This window comes from Coffea eugenioides, chromosome 2 (assembly GCF_003713205.1).
Source record: "Coffea eugenioides isolate CCC68of chromosome 2, Ceug_1.0, whole genome shotgun sequence".
Taxonomy (NCBI): Eukaryota; Viridiplantae; Streptophyta; class Magnoliopsida; order Gentianales; family Rubiaceae; genus Coffea; species Coffea eugenioides.
The window spans coordinates 26,236,123-26,259,553 of NC_040036.1; the positions used below are offsets into that span (position 1 = coordinate 26,236,123).

Genomic DNA, 23,431 nt, shown 5'->3' on the forward strand with positions numbered 1-23,431 from the left:
TTTTATAGATAAACAAACACTTTTACAATTTCAAGTAAAGACTTGAGGGGACTGTACAATCAGTGCTAACTATCACTGAGGAATCCAAAATTCCTGATCTTCAAAAAAGTCTAACGCATAAGCGCTAATTCTATGACTAATATGGTTAAGATTCCTGTTAACTAAGCAAAAGGAGCACATGCGAAACAGGTACTTTAGGCTGTGTATATCCTCCAGCAATGTAGCCAATCGCATATCCTGAGATTTCCTCTGCTGAATGAGATGGAGCGTCTGCTTATTCTGGACCTGAACTTCTATCTTATCCAAATTCTGAACTGCAGCTTTACTCATCAGGAGTTTGATAGCTGTTAGCTCATCAATTAGCTCGTGACCAGAACATCTTTCCTGTAAAGCCCATCCTCTCATCAGGTATTGGTTTGTCCATAGAAACAGTGATTCCAATCCCAAGTTGAGGACTGTCTTTGCTCTTTTCTGTAGCAAACCTTAATCTCAGAATGCCTTCTGTTTCTTCCTGTTGCTGAGGGGATCTCATCTGATTTCCTGTTTCTTCTGTGCTCATCCTTGAAGTTTTTATCATAGCTTCATCAGATTCCAGCCATTCCTCCTGAGCTCTCTGCACTGTTTTGAGTGGGGGATGCTGTTTTCCATTGAATTCCTTCTCGTTTCTGCTCTTCCAGATTTGCCAACGAATGTTAGCAGTTAGAGAGATGTGTTTATAACCCTCTCTTCTCAAACTAGCCTCTATCACCGTAGTCCACCACCTGCTGAAACTACCTTGCTGGTTTAGAATTCCCTCCCATTGGATAGGTGCCGTTCTCCACACCAGTTTGACATGATTGCAGTTGAGCAACGCATGTTCAACTGTCTCACTTTCCTCACCACACACTTTACATGTAGGATCACCTTGTTTGGTCCTGTTATGAATGAGTTGTCTTACTGGTAATGCCTGGTTCAGGCATTTCCATAAGAAAATCCTCACTTTGTGCTTGATATTCAGTTTCCATAGGTGCTTCCAATTTCTCTGACTTTGTTTGCTCCAGCTTGTGCTAGCTAGCCCCCTGGACTCCTGCTCATGTTCCTTCAGTCCTTCAGTTTGTACCCTATAGGCTGAGCTAACTGAATAATTTCCATTTGTGCTATAAATCTAGATGTTGCTATCCTCTCTGCCTACTAAAAATTTCCATTTGTGCTACAAATCCAGAAGTTCCATTTTAAAACCTATTCACTTTTGAAAGCTATATCTGTTTGGATTGCTATTTTTAGAAATTTTTTTATATAAAAAAATGTATTATAGTTATTTGATATATATTACATAAAAATAGCGTTGTAGTATTTTTTAGAAAATTATCCCAAATATTTTTTTCGATAAATAGAACATGCACGATGCTCATCTGAGCTTTGCTGAAAGCAAATTGCCTTGATGCACCGCGCCTTAGGGAAAAAGAAAAAAAAAATGAAATTGTTAATGGACAAAAGGTGCAAATGACTTCAATTAACTAAACAAGTTAATCAATCCATTTGTTCAAGATTTTGCATCATTCACCTTATTCCCATAAAACTATACTTTTTAATAATCTCACCCTTCGTAACATCACTAATCTCCCATAAAACACCCTTGGTCATTTGGAAGCTATCGATGGCACATTCGGTCACATCTACCTAAAAAAGGAGAGCAGTGTAATTTTCTATATTAGAGGGCATTAAAATGTAATTATTAGAAACTTTGAGGGAGCTTTTTGATAGGATCCTTTTTCTTTTCTTTTCTTTTTTTTTGTAGGAAAAGAGATAGACAATAATAAAGATTAAGCGATTACAAGACGGGTCAAGAAGAGACCCCTACAATTAGCATCCAAAAGACTAATTAAGGGCACATGGGGGTTGGGGTACAGAACAAATTCTTCGGAAGCTTCGGTGCCCATTTTTGCCAAAAAGGTCCGCCCATCTTTTAGCTTCGCGAAAGACATGAGATAGGCGTGCAATGCACATTAATCAGCAGTTTGATAATTGTCTCGTCACAATGGGCTTTTCACTTTAGGCCACAGAATAAGTAGATCTTATTTTGAGAGCCCACGAGGATACTAATCTCGCTTAGTGATTAACATCTGCATCTCCAGATTAAGTTGTATTTTCTAGTTGAAGGAAGTAACTGAGATTGAGATGGAAAAAAATATCTCATCAGTTGCATCAACCTCCAAATACTTTTGATTGGTGGTAGATTATTTGCCAAACTTTATTTAATTGCATCATGAACATATTTTCTAACTACATTTTTATTTCATATACATCTCATTCAAACAAACAGTATTAATGGATAATTTACTATCCAAACACAATTCATATTTTTTTTTTTCAATAAATAGAAAATGCAAAATGCTCATCTGAGCTTTGCCGAAAGCAAATGCCCTGATGCACCGCTCTTCAGGGAAAAAAAAAAAACAGAAGAAATTGTTAATGGCCAAAAGGTGCACGACTTCTAGTAAATAAACAAGTTAATCAATCCATTTATTCCATCCATCATGTTCGGATTGATTTCCAGTTGCATGGTCAGAATTTTAAAAATCGATGCGTCTGGTGTTTTAGACGCCACAATAGGCCTTCAGTGGATTTTGAGCTTTCCGACCCTCATCCGTGCTTGTGAATCGTAGAAAACCAAAATTGTCGAATGGCTTATATAATAAGGGGTGCTCCTCGTCAACCAGCTCTGTTGGTGTCTCTACCAATTTCTTGCAATAGGCAAACTGTGCAATCGAATACCTTCCTTTTCCCTTCATAGTTACTCTATGAAATGGGGAATGCACTCTACCGTTGCTCCACACCTGCGTTTCATAAATATATACAATCAATGTATTAATATCCCCTAGAGAAGTCAGTATTTACAACAAAAATACCGAAAGTTGCCATGCCAACATTCTAGATGATTTAGGAAGAAACATCTGCGAGGCCTTTTTCCTTCTCGTTTTAAATTGACCATAACACATCCAACTTAGATAATGTATGGCGAAGCCATTATTGAATGCAGTTTTCTAATTGTGCCAGATTGCAATGTTGTAACTAAGTTTAATATGATTCAGGCTCGCAGATTTAATGACAAAAAAAGAAAATATCTCACCGAGAATGCGTCTCCAGCCATGATTACTACGGAGGAAGGAGGAAAATCAACAGGAATCCAGCTTCCATTCTTCAACTGAACTTCTAAACCCCTGGCATCATTCTGTTGAAGTATGGTTATGAAGTTCTTGTCAGTATGAGGAAGAACACCGACATTCGTCTTCATTCTGTTCGGGTACCCTGTACTTTGTGAATCTAACAATATAAGTCACTGATCCCACATGAGATTCGTGGTACTTCTCCACATCATAACTTTCAAACACCAATTTGCTCACCATTTTATCTAATTCTGCTACTTGATTTGCATAGCAGTGCAACAGTTCACTAGTCATGGAAACAGGATATTCAAAAAAAAGAAAAAAAATGTAAGCACTTCGGATATGAATAATGCATAGTAGCAATAAACGATAAGAAGAATTGCATATTAATGGAAACAGGTTTACCAGAAATGGTTATTTTTGGAGGGCCACATCTGATTTGTGAACTTCTGGACTGCTTCGAGATTTATTGCATCTTCAATGCTCGTGCTTTCGTAGAGGGGCAGGTAGGGATTTGGCCCATAATAACCAAAGAGGGGAGTTTGAGAAGTGTTTTGGACTTTAATCTCCAACGGGAGGTTAAACAAATCTTGCAGCTCAGAGAATATGGAATCACTAACCTCTGAAGGATACTTATCATGAACAGCTATGAAACAGCCATACTCTTCAAATGCCCGTGTGATTGTGTTTCCCGCTTCAGTCCAAGAATCTCTTCCAGATCTTAGGATTTCCTCCGTCAAATTTATGACCGGAAGCCTGGTATTTGAAGCGGAACCCATGGTTTTATGCAGCCTCTTTCCTCACACGCACTTCCCCGTAGTTCAATTTCCCCGTGGGATGATGGGAGAACCGCTAAGTTCTTTTCCAATTACACAGAAGTACACAGTCTCGTTTGTTCTTTCTCAAGGAGGTAGGTGTGGAATGTACAGTAATTAGCGGTTTGAAAATTGTGTCATCACAATTGGCTCTTTACAAAAGGCCACCGAATCAGTGGATATTTTGAGAGCCCACAAGGATACTAATCTTGCTCAGTTATTAACATCTGTACCACATGAATTAAATTGTATTTTCTAGATGGAGGACGTAATTGGTCAGTTTAGATAATTTATGCTTAACTATTTAAAACGGAGATTGAAATGGAAAAAAAATATTTCAGCGGTTGCGTCAACCTCCAAATATTTATGATTAGTGGAAGATTATCTGACAAATTTTATTTATTTGCGTCATTAACAAATTTCTAATTACCTTTTTATTTTATATATATAACATCAAGACAATTAAATAATTTACTATCCAAACACAATTCATATTTTTTTTCAATAAATAGAAAATGCACATGCTCATCTGATCTTTGCTGAAAGCAAATGCATTGATGTACTGCACCTCAAGGAAAAGAAAAAAGAAACTGTTCATGGACAAAAGATGCACGGTTTCAATTAAATAAACAAGTTAATCAATCCATATGTTCAATATTTTGCATCATTCACCTTGTTCCGAATTGATTTCCAGTTGCATGGTCAGAACTTTAACAAAGAAGTGGAAGTAATTGAGTTAGGACTAAAGATGACTAATGTTTTTTCATGTCTTCCTAGACACACTTAATAGGTAAAACCCGTTCACTTGTTATCTACTAATGATCCTCGTGGATGCTAATATATTCCGAGGAGAAAAGATTATCCTATTCCAAGACAGATAAGGCCTTCTAGTAATTCTTGGATATAATGGCTAATTCCATTGTTTATTGCTGATATGGAATTTTATTTTTATTTTTTTTAAAAGTTGAACTGCCAGACTGCACAGCTGAAATTAAAAAAACTGATGACTACCGATCCCATGCTAAAGGTTGAAAAAAAAATGTCACGATCAGGAATCTGGAAGAAAAAGCTGGCTACCACCACCATCTACTCCTGAAATGGACCAAAGATCCATAAAATGCTTAAAGCAACTTGAAGAACGAATTATATGAGAACTTGGCTTGAAAATCTTTTGTGACAAACTATAGGGATAATTTCAAGAACCTCCCTTGAGATTTCTGATAATCTCACTATCCTCCCCTAAAGTTTTCAATATATCAAAGACTTCCCCTAAAACTAAATAGGTAGTATCAAATCCAACCCAATTCAAAAGGAGAAACATTAAAAAATTGGGAGTTGAAGAGAGAAAACAACCTAATACCACAAATGCCCTCAAATCTTGCGTTAGTGAGATAATTTCATTTGAACAGTACACAAGCCATTTCAGCAAACTATTTACAAGAGCAAAAATGAAGCAGCAAGATAGCACTCTATGTATAAGCCTTTATGCAATTAAAGTACTTAGTGTTGGATGAGCTAAAAGTAATTGCAGCAAATGAAGTAAGCAACTGCAACAGTAACAAACACACACATAAATAGCTAGTTCAAGCAACAGAGGTCAATTTTGGAATTCACCTACATCATTTACAATTAGAAACAGATATTGCCGAAATAATCGCAAAGCAAGAATTAAAATTTTCGAGAGTGAACAGAATCCACACAAGCTGTACTTTTGATGCGCAAATTATAGATTCTTTTAATAGTATGAAGGTTCTGAAGAGGAAGAGGTGAGCGACCAAAGAGAAGGAAAACATTTAGCAATACAAAGGGAAGAATAAATCCAGATTGCACTTTTAAATTATTGTTAATTACATTAATCGTATTTATAATTAACTTAAGTAAATTTGTCCAGATAATTGCGAAATATCTACTAAGTTATGCGGGTACCTGAGTCATTTCACCAATGATGATGTAAAATTTGGGATTCAATATTCTACCAGGGGAGGCCTCTAATATTTTTAAAACCTCAAGAGAAGGGAGTGAGACTATTAAAAACCTCTAGGGAAGTTTTTGAAATTATCCCCAAACTATATGAAAGGACGAAGCTACAAGTACTACTCATGACAGATAGATGGATGGTAGAGAGTTCAATAAACTTTACCTTCCTGTTTCTCATATGCCGCATATCAATCAAGCTGGCAAGCATCAGCATTTTCAACCAGCTGGTCGTAGAGTCTCTGAAGTTCTCTCAAAGCGCCAAACTACAAATCCATTTCAGAAGGTGTTTAACTTTTAAAAGACAACATAGATGACTCTGACCATACACTTCTCACATAGTATAGAAATGATTTGCTTAAACATCATCCAAAATTTCTCTCTTTTAAAACCTATTCACTTTTGAAAGCTACAGCTACAGCTACAGCTGTTTGGATTGCTATTTTTAGAAATTTTTTTATATAAAAAAATGTATTATAATTATTTGATGTATGTGAAGTAAAAGGTTGATTGAAAAATATGATTACGAAAAATATAAAAATTTTCTGATAGAAAATTCCAATCCAAACAAGGCCACGAAAGAGAAATACAAGTAGCAAAAATTTTACCTAACATCTATTAAGTGTTAAAATTATCTGTAGCTAGCACGTCTGAAAAATCCAGCACATTTACACATGATATCAGCAAGCTAAGATATCATTTCTAGTTTGCCATATTGTTACAAGCTAACCAGAAAAAAATCTTTTGAAAGGAGAGTAGCTCAACCAGGTGTAGATGCAACAAACTTAACAAGAGTACAAGCGATAGGATTACTATTCTTAAAATCCTTGCCTTGTGTGTTTAAAACTACTAATCATTATGCACTCTATTACCTTCAAAGGAATTAAATCATTGAGTGGTAATTCCGTAGCCTTTTAGAAAAGTTCCCAACCTAAGCCGGCAGCCCAACATTGGCTGACAGCCCGGCAGCCTTTTAGAAAAATTCTCTCGGCAGCCCAACATTTTAAAAAAATTAAAAATTAAAAATTGCCTTGCCTATTGAGCTTACTAACCTGGCAGGCATAGTTCTATACCACTCTCATATCAGGTTAATATTCTCGAATTTTTTTCAGCAATAAACAAAAGAATTAGCCGAATATAATGTTCTTATAAATAGTAGAAATGCATATTATTCTATCCTCTCTTTCAATAATTAATATAGAGGGAAAAAAAATTGTGGCACAACAATTTTGTTTTTTGTTTTGAACGCGATTCTTGATTCTTGATTCTCTCTCTCTCTCTCTCTCTCTCCATATAATTAAGCAAATAGATCCTAAATGTGTTTCATTTTCTCTTTAAATTAATAAAATGTATGTCTTCAGACTAAAATATTGCATTTAAGATAGAAAAAAATAAGATTTTTAGCATCCACTTCAACATACTTTTGTACTCTGTAATATATAATTCAAAACTGATGATAAGTTGTAAATTTAAAATACAAGCACCAGCGGATTCAGATATACAGTAATACTTTTATAAATTAATAATTTTGGAACCATGCAAATTTTATTAATTTAAAGAGGTATTAATTAACCAATAAATTAATAAATTTATTAATCTGTTGAATGTACTTACAATTCAAAGAAACACTCATTTAATCAACTAAATGTTTTATAAAAATATAAATTATTTTATTAATAAAATGAGTTAAAAGTCTGAGGATTATAAATCCATATCTATTTGATTTGTAAGTATAATTTAATTGGGTAAAAAATTTGGATGATCTTCAAATATTAAGTTGGTCAACTTTTAACACTCCAACTATTAAGTACATCGCTTTGCACCCTCAAACTTGTAAAATGGAATATCCTCACCCTTTTGGCTAGAGATAATTTTAGAAACCTCTCTTGAAGTTTACGTTAATATCATTTAGGATCTCTAAAGTTTCAAAATTATCACTAACCTCCCATAAAACTATACCTTTGTAATAATCTCATCCTCGTATTATTAAAAAATTCTTAAAATAATCTGTTATCGAGGGAGATATATTTTTCTCCCAATTCTACCCTTTTGTATTGCTTTATAGTGAATTTTCTACTAAGTTGACTATAATATAAGATTGACATGTTTTGCCTAAAAATTTTCTCTTCTCTAATGTTTTGCCTAAATATTGTTAAAGTAGTGAAGACAGTTTATTAATTTTGTATTGTATGATAGTGATTAATAGTACCATCTCACTGATATTGGAGATAAGTGATATTTTTAAACTTTCAAGAGTGTCGAGTGATATTACCACAAACCTTGGGAGAGGTTTCTGACATTATCTCTAGCCAAAAGTGTAAAAAATAAACCCATTTTACAAATTGGGGGATAATTGTATGTACTTAATAATTGGAGGTTAAAAGTTGATCAACTATATATTTTGAGAGTCATTCAGATTTTTTCCTTAATTTAATTCGATTAATGCCTTCAATGCACTTACGTAACTCTATCAAAGTATAAGTAACTCATCATAATTTTTTTATTGTAAAATGAGAATTTGAGTCCAAAATTTTTAGAAGAAGAGATAGGTTGAATTGTGCAGGGAAGACGGTATAAGTGAGGCCCTTGCTTGTAATTTAGGCCCTGTTCAGGCTGTAATCAGTTTCTTGCACCCTACCAATGAACATTGAATTTCTTTCTTTTGCCAGAATGAAAATTGATTTATTTATTACTTCTCGGTAGAAAATAGATAGTGCATTACAATAAATTATTTCATAGAATAATCTTGGAGAAAGCTACTCCCTAACATCTTCTAAAAAAAAATTGTGCAAGTATTGATTTGACATGAAAAAGATATTAAACTATGCTTGCCGGGCTTAATGAATTTTTTTTTTTTGAAATTGCTGGGCTGCTGGGCTGAGTCAGGGGTTGCCATCATCAAAAGGGAAAAAAAAAATGTCAGCGGTCATGACCAGGTGTTCAGGCTGGTATTCAGACTTTTCCTCAAGAAATGGTTGTTCGGCATCAATACGTTCCTTGGCAGAATGGTTAGGCAAAGCATTGAAGGAGAGCAGAATTATAATTGGTTAGTATTATATCAGAAACCTCCTTTAAGATTTCTCGTAATATTACTTGACACCCTTAAGGTTTTAAAATATCACTTACCTCTCTTACTTTTTTTTATTTGTGTAATAAAATTTTTTAAAGCTCCAAACTACCCATTCACTTGTTGAATAAAAATAGAGTGAATGGTCGAAATGGTCACTTAACTATTTAAAATGGCACCCTTTGGTCATCAAACTTTTTTTGTAGCCAAAAAAGTCACTAAACTCACGTAAACGCACCAGCGAAGTCATTTTACCGAATTTTAGCGGTGAATCATCCGGTTACAAGGGTCTTGAGTTGAATAAATATTCTGATATGGGCAAAAATGTCCAAAAGATTATTGGGGCAAGTGAACTCACAGATTGTTTCATTCCCAAAGTTGACCAATCGATCGACATTCACTTCATCTTCTCCGGTGAAGTTTACTAGCTGGGAACACTTCACTTTTCAATTTGACCCAGCGTAGAAGTTTACTGGTTGTGACCGAGATTCACTCTCCTCTCTGTCTCGTCACTTCTGACCTCCCTACTATCCCTATCCGCCCCACCACTAACCCCGACCCAACATCCAACTCCGACGACGATGACCCTTTGAGCCCATAGGTTTCATCACTGCTTTCTCAATTTGGTCTCTCGAGCCATACCCATTATTTGCTCAGTCTTCGATTTCCTTCGCCAGCCACCTAGCTGAGTTGGAAAGAGTCTTGGCAGTTCCAATGACTACACCCAGCCAAAAAAAAAAAAATGTTTACCTAGAAAAATGTTTTTTTTCTTTTACAGAAAAAGAAAAGAACAGAATGATACTTTTTTTTTGTATTTCCGCAGCCGTGTGCTCCCATCCGTCACCAGTGGGTTGCCGAGGGCAGCCGTTGAAGGGAGTGCTGTGCTATCCCATTCTTCGAGAAAAGAAAAGGAATAAAGCCTTCTGCTAGTCAGCGAGCCAGTTACACGGCATACGGGTTTTCTTCTTTTATTTGTGTTGATCTGAGCACCGCCCTAGCGAACTATTGGGCTGAGGGACCCAGCCCAGACAACTTTGGAGTATAGCCTGAGTCACTTCCAATAGCTTCAGTCAAGCTCTTAAAATACGAGAAATCTCAATTTGATTTCAAAGCAGCAGATTTTACTGATTCACTTCCTGTCCTCATCCCCATCCCCCTCTCTTCATGCTCAACGATAATACTCTTAAATTATTGCCACCGCCTTTAATCATTCCCTGTTTCTCATTTTAAATTACAGTCTCTATTTTTACCGCCGGAGAAGACGAAGTTAATATATGGGTTCAAAAGTGGTTTGGGAATGAGACAATCTATGGCTTCACCTATTCCAATAACCTTTCAGACATTTTTGCCCCTTGACTATATTCCTCCATTCCATGTTGCACCTGCCACGGGATGAGAAACCGCTGAAATTCGGTAAAATGGCTCCGCTGGAGAGTTTTTGCGAGTTTAATGAACTTTTTGGCCACAAAAAAAGTTTGGTGATCAAAGAGTGTCATTTTTAATAGTTTAGTGATCTTTTGGGCCATTCACTCATAAAAATACTTCTAAATCACTTTATTCACTTCAAAAAAATCATCACCTAAAAAATAATCTCTTGTAGTATTACCACATCATAATGCTATACTTCATAAAAATATAAATTTAAAAAATAAAAACAATATTTGAAAAGAAATAGATTTGCACCAATTTAACTTTATATGCTTAAAACCGATTTACATTATTTTTTTAACATCTTCTCAACCTTGCGCAAACTATTAAATTGTACCAATCATTATAAAAAGTAACTCAAAATAAGCAAATAAATCATACCCCACTTTATCATAATCATAAAAAAAAGATAAACAAAATTTAATTTATTATAATTTACATATAAAATATTGCATAGTCATCCAAACACTGAGTAAGAGAGAATGATGGAGAAAAAGGAAAGAGAAGAAAGTGACTTTCATTTCTTTTTTTTAAAAATTTTTGAACTCCACTTATTTGATGTGTGAATTAAGTGTCAAGTGAGAGTAAATATAAACTTTTTACAATTATTAAGGGAGTTAAATGATATTTCAAAAACTTTAAGGGTGTCAAATGATACTAAGAAAAACCTCAAGGGAGATTTCTAATATTATCCCAATTGGTAAAGAAGCAATATCAACTACGTTGATTTTTTTTTTTTTTTTTTGTGTAGAATTTTGGGCAACACTAAGTATTCAAACTGGTCGAGGATGTAGACGGAGACAAATAGTTTATTAAAGATGCATGAAATGAACCACCAGAAGATAAGCACCAGTGGCTATAATATCTGCAGAATCTTGTCAAAAAGCATGATTACCATAATATTTGCAGAATTTTGTCATGACCACTGACGTTTTTTCCTTTCCTTTTGATGATGGCTACCGGGCCATCAGTTTTTTTTTTTTTTTAAATCTAGGTGGTTGCCGGACTGATTCAGCCAGACAGCCCAGCAATTTAAAAACAAAAATTCGTAGCCTTAAGTCCGGCAAACATATAGTTTAATACCTTCACTGTGTCAGATCAATACTTGCACGATTTTTTTTTTAGCAATTAACGAAGAAATTAGCCTAGAAAAAGTGGACACGGAAGGGGAGAAGTATATATACGAACGGAACAGAAGACAAAAGCTTTTCATTCATCTCAACAAACATGTCTACACAACGATTTCGAATAGATGAGAAATGACATCGCTCATTATTGCACAAAAGGCGTGCAGTCTTGTGATCATTAAAAATCGTGTTTTAGATGCCACAATAGGCCTTTAGTGGATTTTGAGTTTTCCGACCCTCATCTGTGCTTATGAATCCGAGAAAACCAAGACTGTCGAATGGCTTATATAATAAGGGGTGTTCATCGTCAACCAGCTCCGTTGGTGTCTCTACCAATTTCTTGCAAAAGGCAAACTGTGCAATCGAATACCTTCCTTTTCCCTTCATAGTTACTCTATGTAATGGGGAATGCACTCTACCGTTGCTCCACACCTGCATTAATATCCGCTAGAGAACTCAGTATTTACAACAAAAATACCGAAAGTTGCCATGCCAACATTCTAGATGATTTAGGTGGAAACATCTGTGAGGCCTTTTTCCTTCTCGTTTTAATTTGACCATAACACATCCAACTCAGACAATGTATGGCGAAGCCATTATTGAATCAAGTTTTCTAATTGAACCAGATTGCAATGTTCTAACTAAGTTTAATATGATTCAGGCTTGCAGATTTAATGACAAAAAAAAGAAAATATCTCACCGAGAATGCATCTCCAGCCATGATTACTACGGAGGAAGGAGGAAAATCAACAGGAATCCAGCTTCCATTCTTCAACTGAATTTCTAAACCCCTGGCATCATTCTGATGAAGTATGGTTATGAAGTTCTTGTCAGTATGAGGAAGAACACCGACATTCGTCTCATTCTGTTCGGGTACTCTGTACTTTGTGAATCTAACAATGTAAGTCACTGATCCCACATGAGATTCGTGGTACTTCTCCACTCCATAACTTTCAAACACCAATTTGCTCACCATTTTATCTAATTCTGCTGCTTGATTTGCATAGCAGTGTAACAGTTCACTAGTCATGGAAACAGGATATTCAAAGGAAAAAAACCAAAAAAAAAGGTAAGCATTTCGGATATGAATAATGCATAATAGCAATAAACGATAAGAAGAATTACATATTAATGGAAACAAGTTTACCAGAAATGGTTATTTTTGGAGGGCCACATCTGATTTGTGAACTTCTGGACTGCTTCAAGATTTGTTGCATCTTCAATGCTTGTGGTTTCGTAGAGGGGCAAGTCCCAACTTGCCCCAAAATAACCAAAGAGGGGAATTTGAGAAGTGTTTTGGACTTTAATCTCCAACGGGAGGTCAAACAAATCTTGCAGCTCAGAGAATATGGAATCACTAACCTCTGAAGGATACTTATCATGAACAGCTATGAAACAGCCATACTCTTCAAATGCCCGTGTGACTCTGTTTCGCGCCTCAGTCCAAGAATCTTTTCCAGATCTTAGGATTTCCTCCGTCAAATTTATGACCGGAAGCCTGATATTTGAAGCGGAATCCATGGTTTTATGCAGCCTCTTTCCTAACACGCACTTCCCCGTAGCAATAAGGGCTAGCCAGTGCTGGTATTTGAAGAGCCAAGAGGTTAAACAATTCAGATTACGTGTTGGGTTAAACAATTCATGCTTACGTGTTGGGGAGCCCACAAGGATACTAATCTTGCTCAGTGATTAACATCTGTATCACGTGATTAAATTGTATTTTCTAGTTAGAGGACGTAATTGGTCAGTTTAGATAATTTATGCTTAACCATTTAAAACGGAGATTGAAATGGAAAAAAATAATTCATCAGTTGCTGCGTCAACCTCCAAATACTTTTGATTAGTGGTAGATTATCTGACAAATTTTATTTATTTGCATCATTAACATATTTTCTAACTGTATTTTTATTTTATATATATATAACATCAAAACAATGCTACAATTTTTTTCAACAAAATTATCCAAACACAATTCTTTTTTTTTCAATAAATAGAAAATGCACATGCTCATCTGAGCTTTGCTGAAAGCAAATGCCTTGATGTACAAAAGAAATTGTTCATGGACAAAACATGCACGACTTCAATTAAATAAAAAAGGGGCAAAAACTCGCGGTAGTTCTCAAACTTTCAACTTTGCGTACTTTTAGTCCTCCAACTAATAAGTGCGTAAATATAGTTCTCCAATTAATAAAAATGTGTAGTTGTAGTTCTTCTGTCCAATTTGGCCGCTAAGATGGATGGGAAACGCATCAGGGATTGTTCACATGACATTTATTTTTGGGATAATTACAAAAAGCTCCCTAGAGGTTTCTAACAATTTCATTGAGCTCTCATGAGATTTGAAAAATTACACTTACTTCCCTTGATTTGATTGTTTTAGTAACAAAGCCTTAAAATAATATTGACTTGTTCAAATTTTTAAATGAATATCCAAAAATACCCTTGTGAAATGAGTTTTAATTTACTTCCCTATATAATTATAAGATTATCTAGTATAATTATAAGAAAAATGTCCCAAATTTTTCAAGTCCATACCTACTATTTGATAAACAACTATAATAATAATTTTATCACTATGATAGGATACTTTTGATGGTATTTTATTATGGATTTAAATTTATAAGATAGAAAAAAATATTGAAATAATTCATTTAGAGTTTATGAATTTTTCGAGTAGTTGGATTATCATAATTTAATAGTAATTTTGGACCATTTTCTTTTCATTTATTGTTAATTTTAATACCAAAAAATAGAAAACAAAGATCAGCAAATACATTGGATTGCATATAAAGTTAACTCGTCAAAAAGATCACTAGTTGGACATTCGGTTACAATAGAAACTAGAGGTGATAGTGGTAGTTCTACAGTTTTATTGGCAAAAAATTTTTTTTAAAAAAAGGAATAAGAAGGAAAAAGAATGAAAAAATAATTTTAAAAGTCATTCTAAGTATACACATATCAAACAAGGAAATTTTATTAAAACATTTAAGGGTAGTATTATCATTTTAAATGATAAGGGAGGTAAGTGTAATTTTTAAAACCTTAAGGGAGCTAAATGAAATTGTTAAAAATCTCAAGGGAGGTTTCTGAAATTATCCCTTTATTTTTTGTATCATTTTTGTATCATCTCGTCCATCTTAACAACCAAATTAGACGGAAGGACTATGACTACACATTTTTATTAATTGGAGAACTATATTTACACACTTATTAGTTGGAGGATTAAAAGTGCGCAAAATAAAAAATTCGAGGGCCACAACGGTTTTTTACCCATAAAAAAGTTAATCAATCCACCTTGTTCCGAATTGATTTCCAGTTGCATAGTCAGAACTTTAACAAAGAAGTGGAAGTAATTAACTTAGGATTAAAGATAACTAATGCTTTTTCATGTCTTCCTAGACACACTTAATAGGTAAAACCCGTTCACTTCTTATCTACTAATGATCCTCGTGGATGCTAAAATATTTTGAGGAGAAAAGATTAACCTATTCCAAGACAGACAAGGCCTTCTAGTAATTCTTGGATATAACGGCTAATTCCATTGTTTATTGCCGAAAAAAAATCACAAAAATATTGATCTGACATGAAAGTTGTATTGAACTATGCCTGCAATGGAAATTTTTTTTTTTTGGGCTAAAGGTTAAAAAAAAATGTCACGGTCAGGAATCTGGAAGAAAAAGCTGGCTACCACCACCACCTACTCCTGAAATGGACCAAAGATCCATAAAATGCTTAAAGCAACTTGAAGAATAAATTATATGAGAACTTGGCTTGAAAATCTTTTGTAACAAACTATAGGGATAATTTCAAAAACCTCCCTTGAGATTTCTAATAATCTCACCGTCCTCCCCTAAAGTTTTCAATATATCAAAGACTTCCCCTAAAAGTAATTAGGTAGTATCAAATCCAATCCAATTCAAAAGAAGAAACAATAAAAAATTGGGAGTTGAAGAGAGAAAACAACCTGATATCACAAATGCCCTCAAATCTTGCATTAGTGAGATAATTTCATATGAACAGTACACAGGCCATTTCAGCAAACTATTTATAAGAGCAAAAATGAAGCAGCAAGATGGGACTTTGTATAAGCCTTTATGCAATTAAAGTGCTTGGTATTGGATGAGCTAAAAGTAATAGCAGCAAATGAAGTAAGCAATTGCAGCAGTAACAAACACATACATAAATAGCCAGTTCAAGCAATAGAGGTAAATTTTGGAATTCACCTATATCATTTACAATTAGAAACAGATATTGCCGATATAATTGCAAAGCAAGAATTAAAATTTTCGAGAGTGAACAGAATCCACACAAGCTATACTTTTGATGAGCAAATTATAGATTTTTTTTAATAGTATGAAGGTTCCGAAGAGCAAGAGGTGAGCAACCCAAGAAAAGGAAGACATTTGAGCAATACAAAGGGAAGAATAGATCCAGATCGTACTTTTAAATTATTGTTAATTACATTAATCATATTTATAATTAACTTAAATAAATTTGTCCAGATAATTGCGAAATATCTACTAAGTTATGCAGGTATCTGAGTTATTTCACCCATGATGATGTAAAAATTGGGACCTAATATTCTATCAGGGGAGGTCTCTAATTTTTTTGAAATCTCAGGAGAAGGGAGTGAGACTGTTAAAAATCTCTAGGGATGTTTTTGAAATTATCCCCAAACTATATGAAAGGACAAAGCTACAAGTATTACTCATGACAGACAGATGGTAGAGAGTTCAATAAACTATACCTTCCTGTTTCTCATATGCCGCATATCGATCAAGCTGGCAAGCATCAGCATTTTCAACCAGCTGGTCGTAGAGTCTCTGAAGTTCTCTCAAAGCGCCAAACTATGTATAGCAAAATTTTTACCTAACACCTATTTAACTGTTAAAATTATCTGTAGCCAGTACGTCTGAAAAATCCAGCACATTTACACATGATACCAGCAAGCTAAGATATCATTTCTAGTTTGCCATTATTGTTACAAGCTAACCAGAAAAAATCTTTTGAAAGGAGAGTAGCTCAACAAGTGTAGATGCAACAAACTTAACAAGAGTACAAGCGATAGGATTACTATTCTTAAAATCCTTGCCTTGTGTTAAAACTACTAATCATTATGCACTCTATTACCTTCAAAGGAATTAAATCATAGAGTGGTAATTCCGTTAACCAACCTAGCAAATATCTCCATCCACAAGTTCACCAGAGGCAACTCTTCGTTAGTATTCTACAAGGGGCCCTGCTCCATCTATTTCTGTAGTTGAACCAAAATAATACAATAAACAACAAAAACTAGAACTTCATGTCCATTAAAATGCCACTAGAAGAATTGCAAACCATAAATCACCAATAAGGTATCAACCTCCATTAGCTACTCTTGCAGCATCAGCTTGCAAACCTCTGGAGAACAGGTACGATGGATGGTAACATCTGCAAAAATCTGCATATCGGTGTAGACTGTAGGTTGCCTTTCACTCGTATTGACCCAAAAATGCTCTTTTTGGAAATTCTATCCTCTCTTTCAATACTTACTATAAAGGGAAAAAAAATTGTGGCACAACAAATATTTTTTTTTTGTTTTGAACGCGATTCTTGATTTTTTTTATCTCTCTCTCTCTCTCTCGATATAATTAAGCTAACAGATCCTAAATGTGTTTCATTTTCTCTTTAAATTATTAAAATGTATGTCTTCAAACTAAAATATTGCATTTAAGATAGAAAAAAATATGATTTTTAGCATTTACTTCAACATACTTTTGTATTCTGTAATATATAATTCAAAACTGATGATAAGTTATAAATTTAAAATACGAGCACCAGCACTAGCGGATTTAGATGTAAAGTAAAACTTTTATAAATTAATAATTTTGGGACCATGAAAATTTTATTAATTTAAAGAGGTATTAATTAACCAATAAATTAATAAATTTATTAATCTGTTGAATGTACTTACGATTCAAAGAAAGATTCATTTAATCAACTAAATTTTTATTTTATTTTATAAAAATATAAATTATTTTATTAATACAAGGAGTTAAAAGTTTGAGGATTATAAATCCATATCTATGTGATTTGTAAGTATAATTTAATTGGGTAAAAAATTTGGATGGTCTTCAAATATTAAGTTGGTCAACTTTTAACCCTCCAACTATTAAGTACATCCCTTTGCACCCTCAAACTTGTAAAATGGTATATCCTTACCCTTTTGACTAGAGATAATTTCAGAAACCTCTCTTGAAGTTTACTTTAATATCATTTAGGATCTCTAAAATTTCAAAAATATCACTAACCTTCCATAAAACTATGCCTTTGTAATAATCTCGCCCTCGTATTATTAAAAAATTATTAAAATAATCAGTTAGCGAGAGAGATATATTTTTCTCCCAATTCTACCCTTTTGTATTGTCTTATATTGAATTTTTTACTAAGTTGGCTATAATATAAGATTTACATGTCTTGCCTAAAAATTTTCTCTTCTATAATGTTTTGCCTAAATATTGTTAAAGTAGTGAAGACAGTTTATTAATTTTGTATTGTATGATAGTGATTAATAGTACCATCTCATTGATATAAAAGTTAAGTGATATTTTTAAAATTTCAAGAGTGTCGAGTGATATTACCACAAATCTTGGGAGAGGTTTCTGACATTATCTCTTGCCAAAAATGTAAAAAAAAATACCCATTTTACAAGTTTGGGGGATAATTGTATGTGTTTAATAATTGGAGGTTAAAAGTTGATCAACTATATATTTTGAGAGCCATTCAGATTTTTTGCTTAATTTAATTCGATTAATGCCTTCAATGCACTTACGTAACTATATCAAAGTATAAGTAACTCATCATAATTTTTTTTATTGTAAAATGAGAATTTGAGTCCAAAATTTTAGAAGGAGAGATAGGTTGAATTGTGCAGGGAAGACGGTATAAGTGAGGCCCTTGCTTGTAATTTAGGCCCTGTTCAGGCTGTAATCAGTATCTTGCACCCTACCAATGAACATTGAATTTCCTTCTTTTGCCAGAATGAAAATTGATTTATTTATTACTTCTCAGTAGAAAACAGATAGTGCATTGCAATAAATTATTTCATAGAATAATCTTGGAGAAAGCTACTCCCTAACATCTTCTTTAAAAAAAAATCGTGCAAATATTGATATGACATGGAAAAGGTATTAAACTATCCCTGGCAGCTTATGAATTTTTTATTTTATTTTATTTTTTTTGAAATTGCTGGGCTGCTGGCTGAGTGAGGGGTTGCCATCATCAAAAGGCCAAAAAAAATGTCAGCGGTCATGACCAGGTGTTCAGGCTGGTATTCAAACTTTTCTTCAGGAAATGGTTGGTCGGCATCAATACGTTCCTTGGCAGAATGGATAGGCAAAGCATTGTAGGAGAGCAAAATTATATTGGTTAGTATTATATCAGAAACCTCCTCCAAGATCTCTCTTAATATCACCTGGCACCCTTAAGATTTTAAAATATCACTTACCTTCCTTACTTTTTTTTATTTGTGTAACAAAATTTTTAAAAGCTCCAAACTACCCATTCACTTGTTAAATAAAAATACTTCTAAATCACTTTATTCACTTCAAAAAATTCATCCCCTAAAAAATAATCTCTTGTAGTATTACCATATCATAATGCTATACTTCATAAAAATATAAATTTAAAAAATAAAAAAATATTTGAAAAGAAATAGATTTGCACCAATTTAACTTTATATGCTTAAAACCGATTTACATTTTTTTTTTCAACATCTTCTCAACCCTTGCGCAAACTATTAAATTGTACCAATCATTATAAAAAGTAACTCAAAATAAGCAAATAAATCATACCCCACTTTATCATAATCATAAAAAATAAAAGATAAACAAAATTTAATTTATTGTAATTTACATTTAAAATATTGCATAGTCATCCAAACAATGAGTAAGAGAGAATGATGGAGTAAAAGGAAAGCGGAAGAAAGTGACTTTCATTTATTTTCTTTTAAATTTTTTTTTGAAATCCACTTATTTGGTGTGTGAATTAAGTGTCAAGTGAGAGTTAATATATTATTTGATGTGTGAACTCCAATATTATTATTATTTTTTTAAATCCAGGTGATTGCTGGACTGACTCAGCCAGACAGCCCAGCAATTTAAAAACAAAAATTCGTAGCCTTAAGTCTGGCAAGCATAGTTTAATACCTTCCCTCTATCAGATCAATATTTGCACTATTTTTTTTAGCAATAAACGAAGAAATTAACCTAGAAAAAGTGGACACGAAAGGGGAGAAGTACATATATGGACGGAACAGAAGACAAAAGCTTTTCATTCATCTCGACAAACATGTCAACTCAACGATTTCGAATGGATGAGAAATGACATGGATCATTATTGCACAAAAGGCACGCAGGCTTATGATCATTAAAAATCGTCGTGTTTTAGATGCCCTCAATCTTAGAATTCGAGTCAGGTTGGCCTCACTCGCTCTTTTTAAACGAGTTAGACGCTGTGCTGGTAAGTTCTTTAAGGGGCTGCTGCCAAGTCTTTTCCATAGTGGATTTGTGAGACGTTAATTCCAGGGCGTAAACGAACAGAGTCGAGTCGAATTTTGGCATAATCAAATCGAGCCTTGATCTAATTTTATTAAACTCGAACTCGAGTTCAAACTTGATGAGCTGACAATTTTGAAACTCGAGCTCGAGCTCGAAAAAATAAAAATAATTATTTTATTTTTAAAAAATAAATAAAATAATATTTTTTAATAAATAATAAAATATTAAAAGATATATATAATTTTACTATTAAAATAAAAAATATATATATATACACTCGAACTCGTGAGTCGACTCGCGAGTTAACTAGTTTAATATTTTAAACTCGAGTTCGAACTCGTGCTGAGCTTGACTCCACTTGCGAGCGATTCGATTCGTTTCCAACCCTAAATCAATTCGAACCAGGCTGGTCTCGTTCTTTTCTTTTTCAATGAGATAAGGGTGCAATGTGCATTATCAGCAGTTTGACAATTGTCTCGTCACAATTGGCTTTTTACTTGAGGCCACAGATAAGTAGATATTTTGAGAGCCCACAAGGATACTAATCTTTTTTTTTTTTTTGGAAGGATACTAATCTTGTCCTGTGATTTACATATGTATCTCATGATTGAGTTGTATTTTCTAGTTGGAGGAAGTAATTGGTCAGTCTAGATAATTTATGCCCAACTATTTCCAACTGAGATTGAAATGGGAAAAAATATCTCATCAGTCGCGTCAATCTCCAAATACTTTTGATTGGTGGTAGATTATTTGCCAAACTTTGGATCTATTTGACAAGCAAATTTTTAGCCAAATTTATCTATTACAAGTTTTTTAACAATTTTAACTATAATAACTTTAAAAAAAATTTCAAAAATTTTAAATTATACACTTTAAAATATTTTAAAATTTACACATTTTAAAAAATTTTTTTACAACTTTTACAGTAAACTACAATAAAGTTTTAAATAAACATCTAAAAAACTCATTTGCTAAACGGAGCCTTTGTTTAATTGCATCGTGAACATATTTTTTAACTACATTTTTATGTCTTATATATCTCATTAAAACAGTGTTAATGGATAATTCACTATCCAACACAATTCATAATTTTTTTTTTCAATAAATAGAAAATGCACCGCTCCTCAGGGGAAAAACAAAACAGAAGAAATTGTTAATGGACAAAAGGTGCACGACTTCAATTAAATAGACAAGTTAATCAATCCATTTGTTCAATAGTTTGCATCATTCGTCTTGTTCCGGATTGATTTCCAGTTGCAAGGTCAGAATTTTAAAAATCCATGCGTATGGTGTTTTAGACGCCACAATAGGCCTTCAGTGAATCTTGAGCTTTCCAAGCCTCATCTGTGCTTGTGAATCGTAGAAAACCAAAATTGTCGAATGGCTTATATAATAAGGGGTGTTCATCGTCAACCAGCTCTGTTGGTGCCTCTACCAATTTCTTGCAATAGGAAAATTGTGCAATCGAATACCTTCCTCTTCCTTTTCCCTTCATAGTTACTCTATGAAATGGGGGATGCACTCTGCCGTTGCTCCACGCCTGCATTTCAAAAATGTATACAATCAATGTATTAATATCCACAAAAAATACCGAAAGTTAATGGCACGAATGCCATGCCCACATTCTAGATGATTTAGGTAGAAACATCTGTGAGGCCTTTTTCCTTCTCGCTATAATTTGACCATAACACATCCAACTTAGATAATGTATGGCGAAGCCATTATTGAATCAAGTTTTCTAATTGAACCAGATTGCAATGCTGTAACTAAGCTTAACATGATTCAGGCTTGCAGATTTAATGACAAAAAAGAAAATATCTCACCGAGAATGCATCTCCAGCCATGATTACTACGGAGGAAGGAGGAAAATCAACAGGAATCCAGCTTCCATTCTTCAACTGAACTTCTAAACCATTAACTTCATTCTGTTGAAGTATGGTTATGAAGTTCTTGTCAGTATGAGGAGTAGCATCGAGATTCGTCTCATTCTGTTCGGGTACTCTGTACTTTGTGAATCTAAGAAAATAAGTCACTGATCCCACATGAGATTCGTGGTACTTCTCCACACCGTAACTTTCAAACACCAATTTGCTCACCATTTTATCTAATTCTGCTACTTGATTTGCATAGCAATGCAACAGTTCACTAGTCATGGAAACAGGATATTCAAAAAAAAAAAAAAGGTAAGCACTTCGGATATGAATAATGAATAGTAGCAATAAACTATAAGAAGAATTGCATATTAATGGAAACAGGTTTACCAGATATGGTTATTTTTGGAGGGCCACATCTGATTTGTGAACTTCTGGACTGCTTCAAGATTTGTTGCATCTTCAATGCTCGTGCTTTCTTTGAGGGGCAGCTTCGCATAATAACCAAAGAAGGGAGTTTGAGAAGTGTTTTGGACTTTAATCTCCAACGGGAGGTCAAACAAATCTTGCAGCTCAGAGAATATGGAATCACTAACATCTGAAGGATACTTATCATGAACAGCCATGAAACAGCCATACTCTTCAAATGCCCGTGTGACTGTGTTTCGCGCTTCAGTCCAAGAATCTTTTCCAGATCGTAGGATTTCCTCCGTTAAATTTATGACCGGAAGCCTGATATTTGACACGGAATCCATGGTTTTATGCAGCCTCTTTCCTTATACGCACTTCCCCGTAGCTCAATTTAGTTTGACCAATTAACAATGAGGGCCAGCCAGCGCTGGTATTTAAAGAACCAAGAAAGAAGATAAAACAGTCGGCAGCCAATAAAATAAGTAGATATTTTGAGAGCTTTCAAGGATATTAATCTTGCTTAATGATTAACATTTGTATCAATGATGAAATATTGTATTTTCTAGTTGGAGGAAGTAATTGGTCAGTTTAAATAATTTGTGCTGAACTATTCCTAACTGAGATTGAAATGGGAAAAAATGTCTTATCCGTTGTGTCAACTGTCAACCTCCAAATACCATATTTTTTTTTGGATTAACTAGAAAAACTCCGCTTAAGGTTTAACCAATTTTGCACTTTACCCCCTAATGTTATATTTTTCTTACTTTATCTCCAAAACCAATAGTTAAATATTTTTTAATAAAAATATCAAAAAGACATTTACATCCCTTGAGGTTAACTCCAATATATGTCCTCGAGGTATAACCAATGTTTTAAAAACCGGACCGTTAATTGAACCGGTGAAGTGAAAGGGTCGAGGTTCAACCGGTCGGACCGGTTCAACCTCGGTTCAATGAATTTTTTAAAAAATAATTTACAAAAATACATATATGTACAAAATAAGACATGTAATGGACTAATTTAATATTTTATATGATGAAAAGTTTACTATTTTT

At 33.8% G+C, this 23,431-nt stretch overlaps 2 protein-coding genes across 5 annotated transcripts; both read right to left on the reverse strand.

Moving 5' to 3' along the window:
- Positions 1-2,250: 2,250 nt before the first annotated feature.
- On the reverse strand, positions 2,251-4,060 carry LOC113760570 (probable 2-oxoglutarate-dependent dioxygenase AOP1.2). The gene is made up of 3 exons (XM_027303203.1): positions 3,552-4,060; positions 3,110-3,432; positions 2,251-2,816 (listed from the first exon to the last, which is right to left on the reverse strand). Exons 1-2 carry the CDS (start codon positions 3,923-3,925, stop codon positions 3,240-3,242), a joined length of 567 nt encoding a protein of 188 aa, XP_027159004.1. The 5' UTR covers positions 3,926-4,060; the 3' UTR covers positions 2,251-2,816; positions 3,110-3,239.
- Positions 4,061-11,629: 7,569 nt separating this feature from the next.
- On the reverse strand, positions 11,630-22,859 carry LOC113760569 (2-oxoglutarate-dependent dioxygenase AOP3-like). 4 transcript variants are annotated; one of them, XM_027303202.1, is made up of 3 exons: positions 22,356-22,859; positions 12,258-12,579; positions 11,630-11,989 (listed from the first exon to the last, which is right to left on the reverse strand). In XM_027303202.1, exons 1-3 carry the CDS (start codon positions 22,718-22,720, stop codon positions 11,750-11,752), a joined length of 927 nt encoding a protein of 308 aa, XP_027159003.1. In that variant the 5' UTR covers positions 22,721-22,859; the 3' UTR covers positions 11,630-11,749. The 4 variants fall into 4 exon arrangements, 3 of the variants coding, with proteins under 3 accessions (XP_027159003.1, XP_027159001.1, XP_027159002.1); XM_027303200.1 differs by lacking the exon at positions 22,356-22,859 and adding an exon at positions 12,705-13,111; XR_003467074.1 differs by lacking the exons at positions 11,630-11,989; positions 12,258-12,579 and adding exons at positions 21,165-21,634; positions 21,918-22,110 and having other exon boundaries at positions 22,356-22,440.
- Between the last annotated feature and the right edge of the window lie 572 nt (positions 22,860-23,431).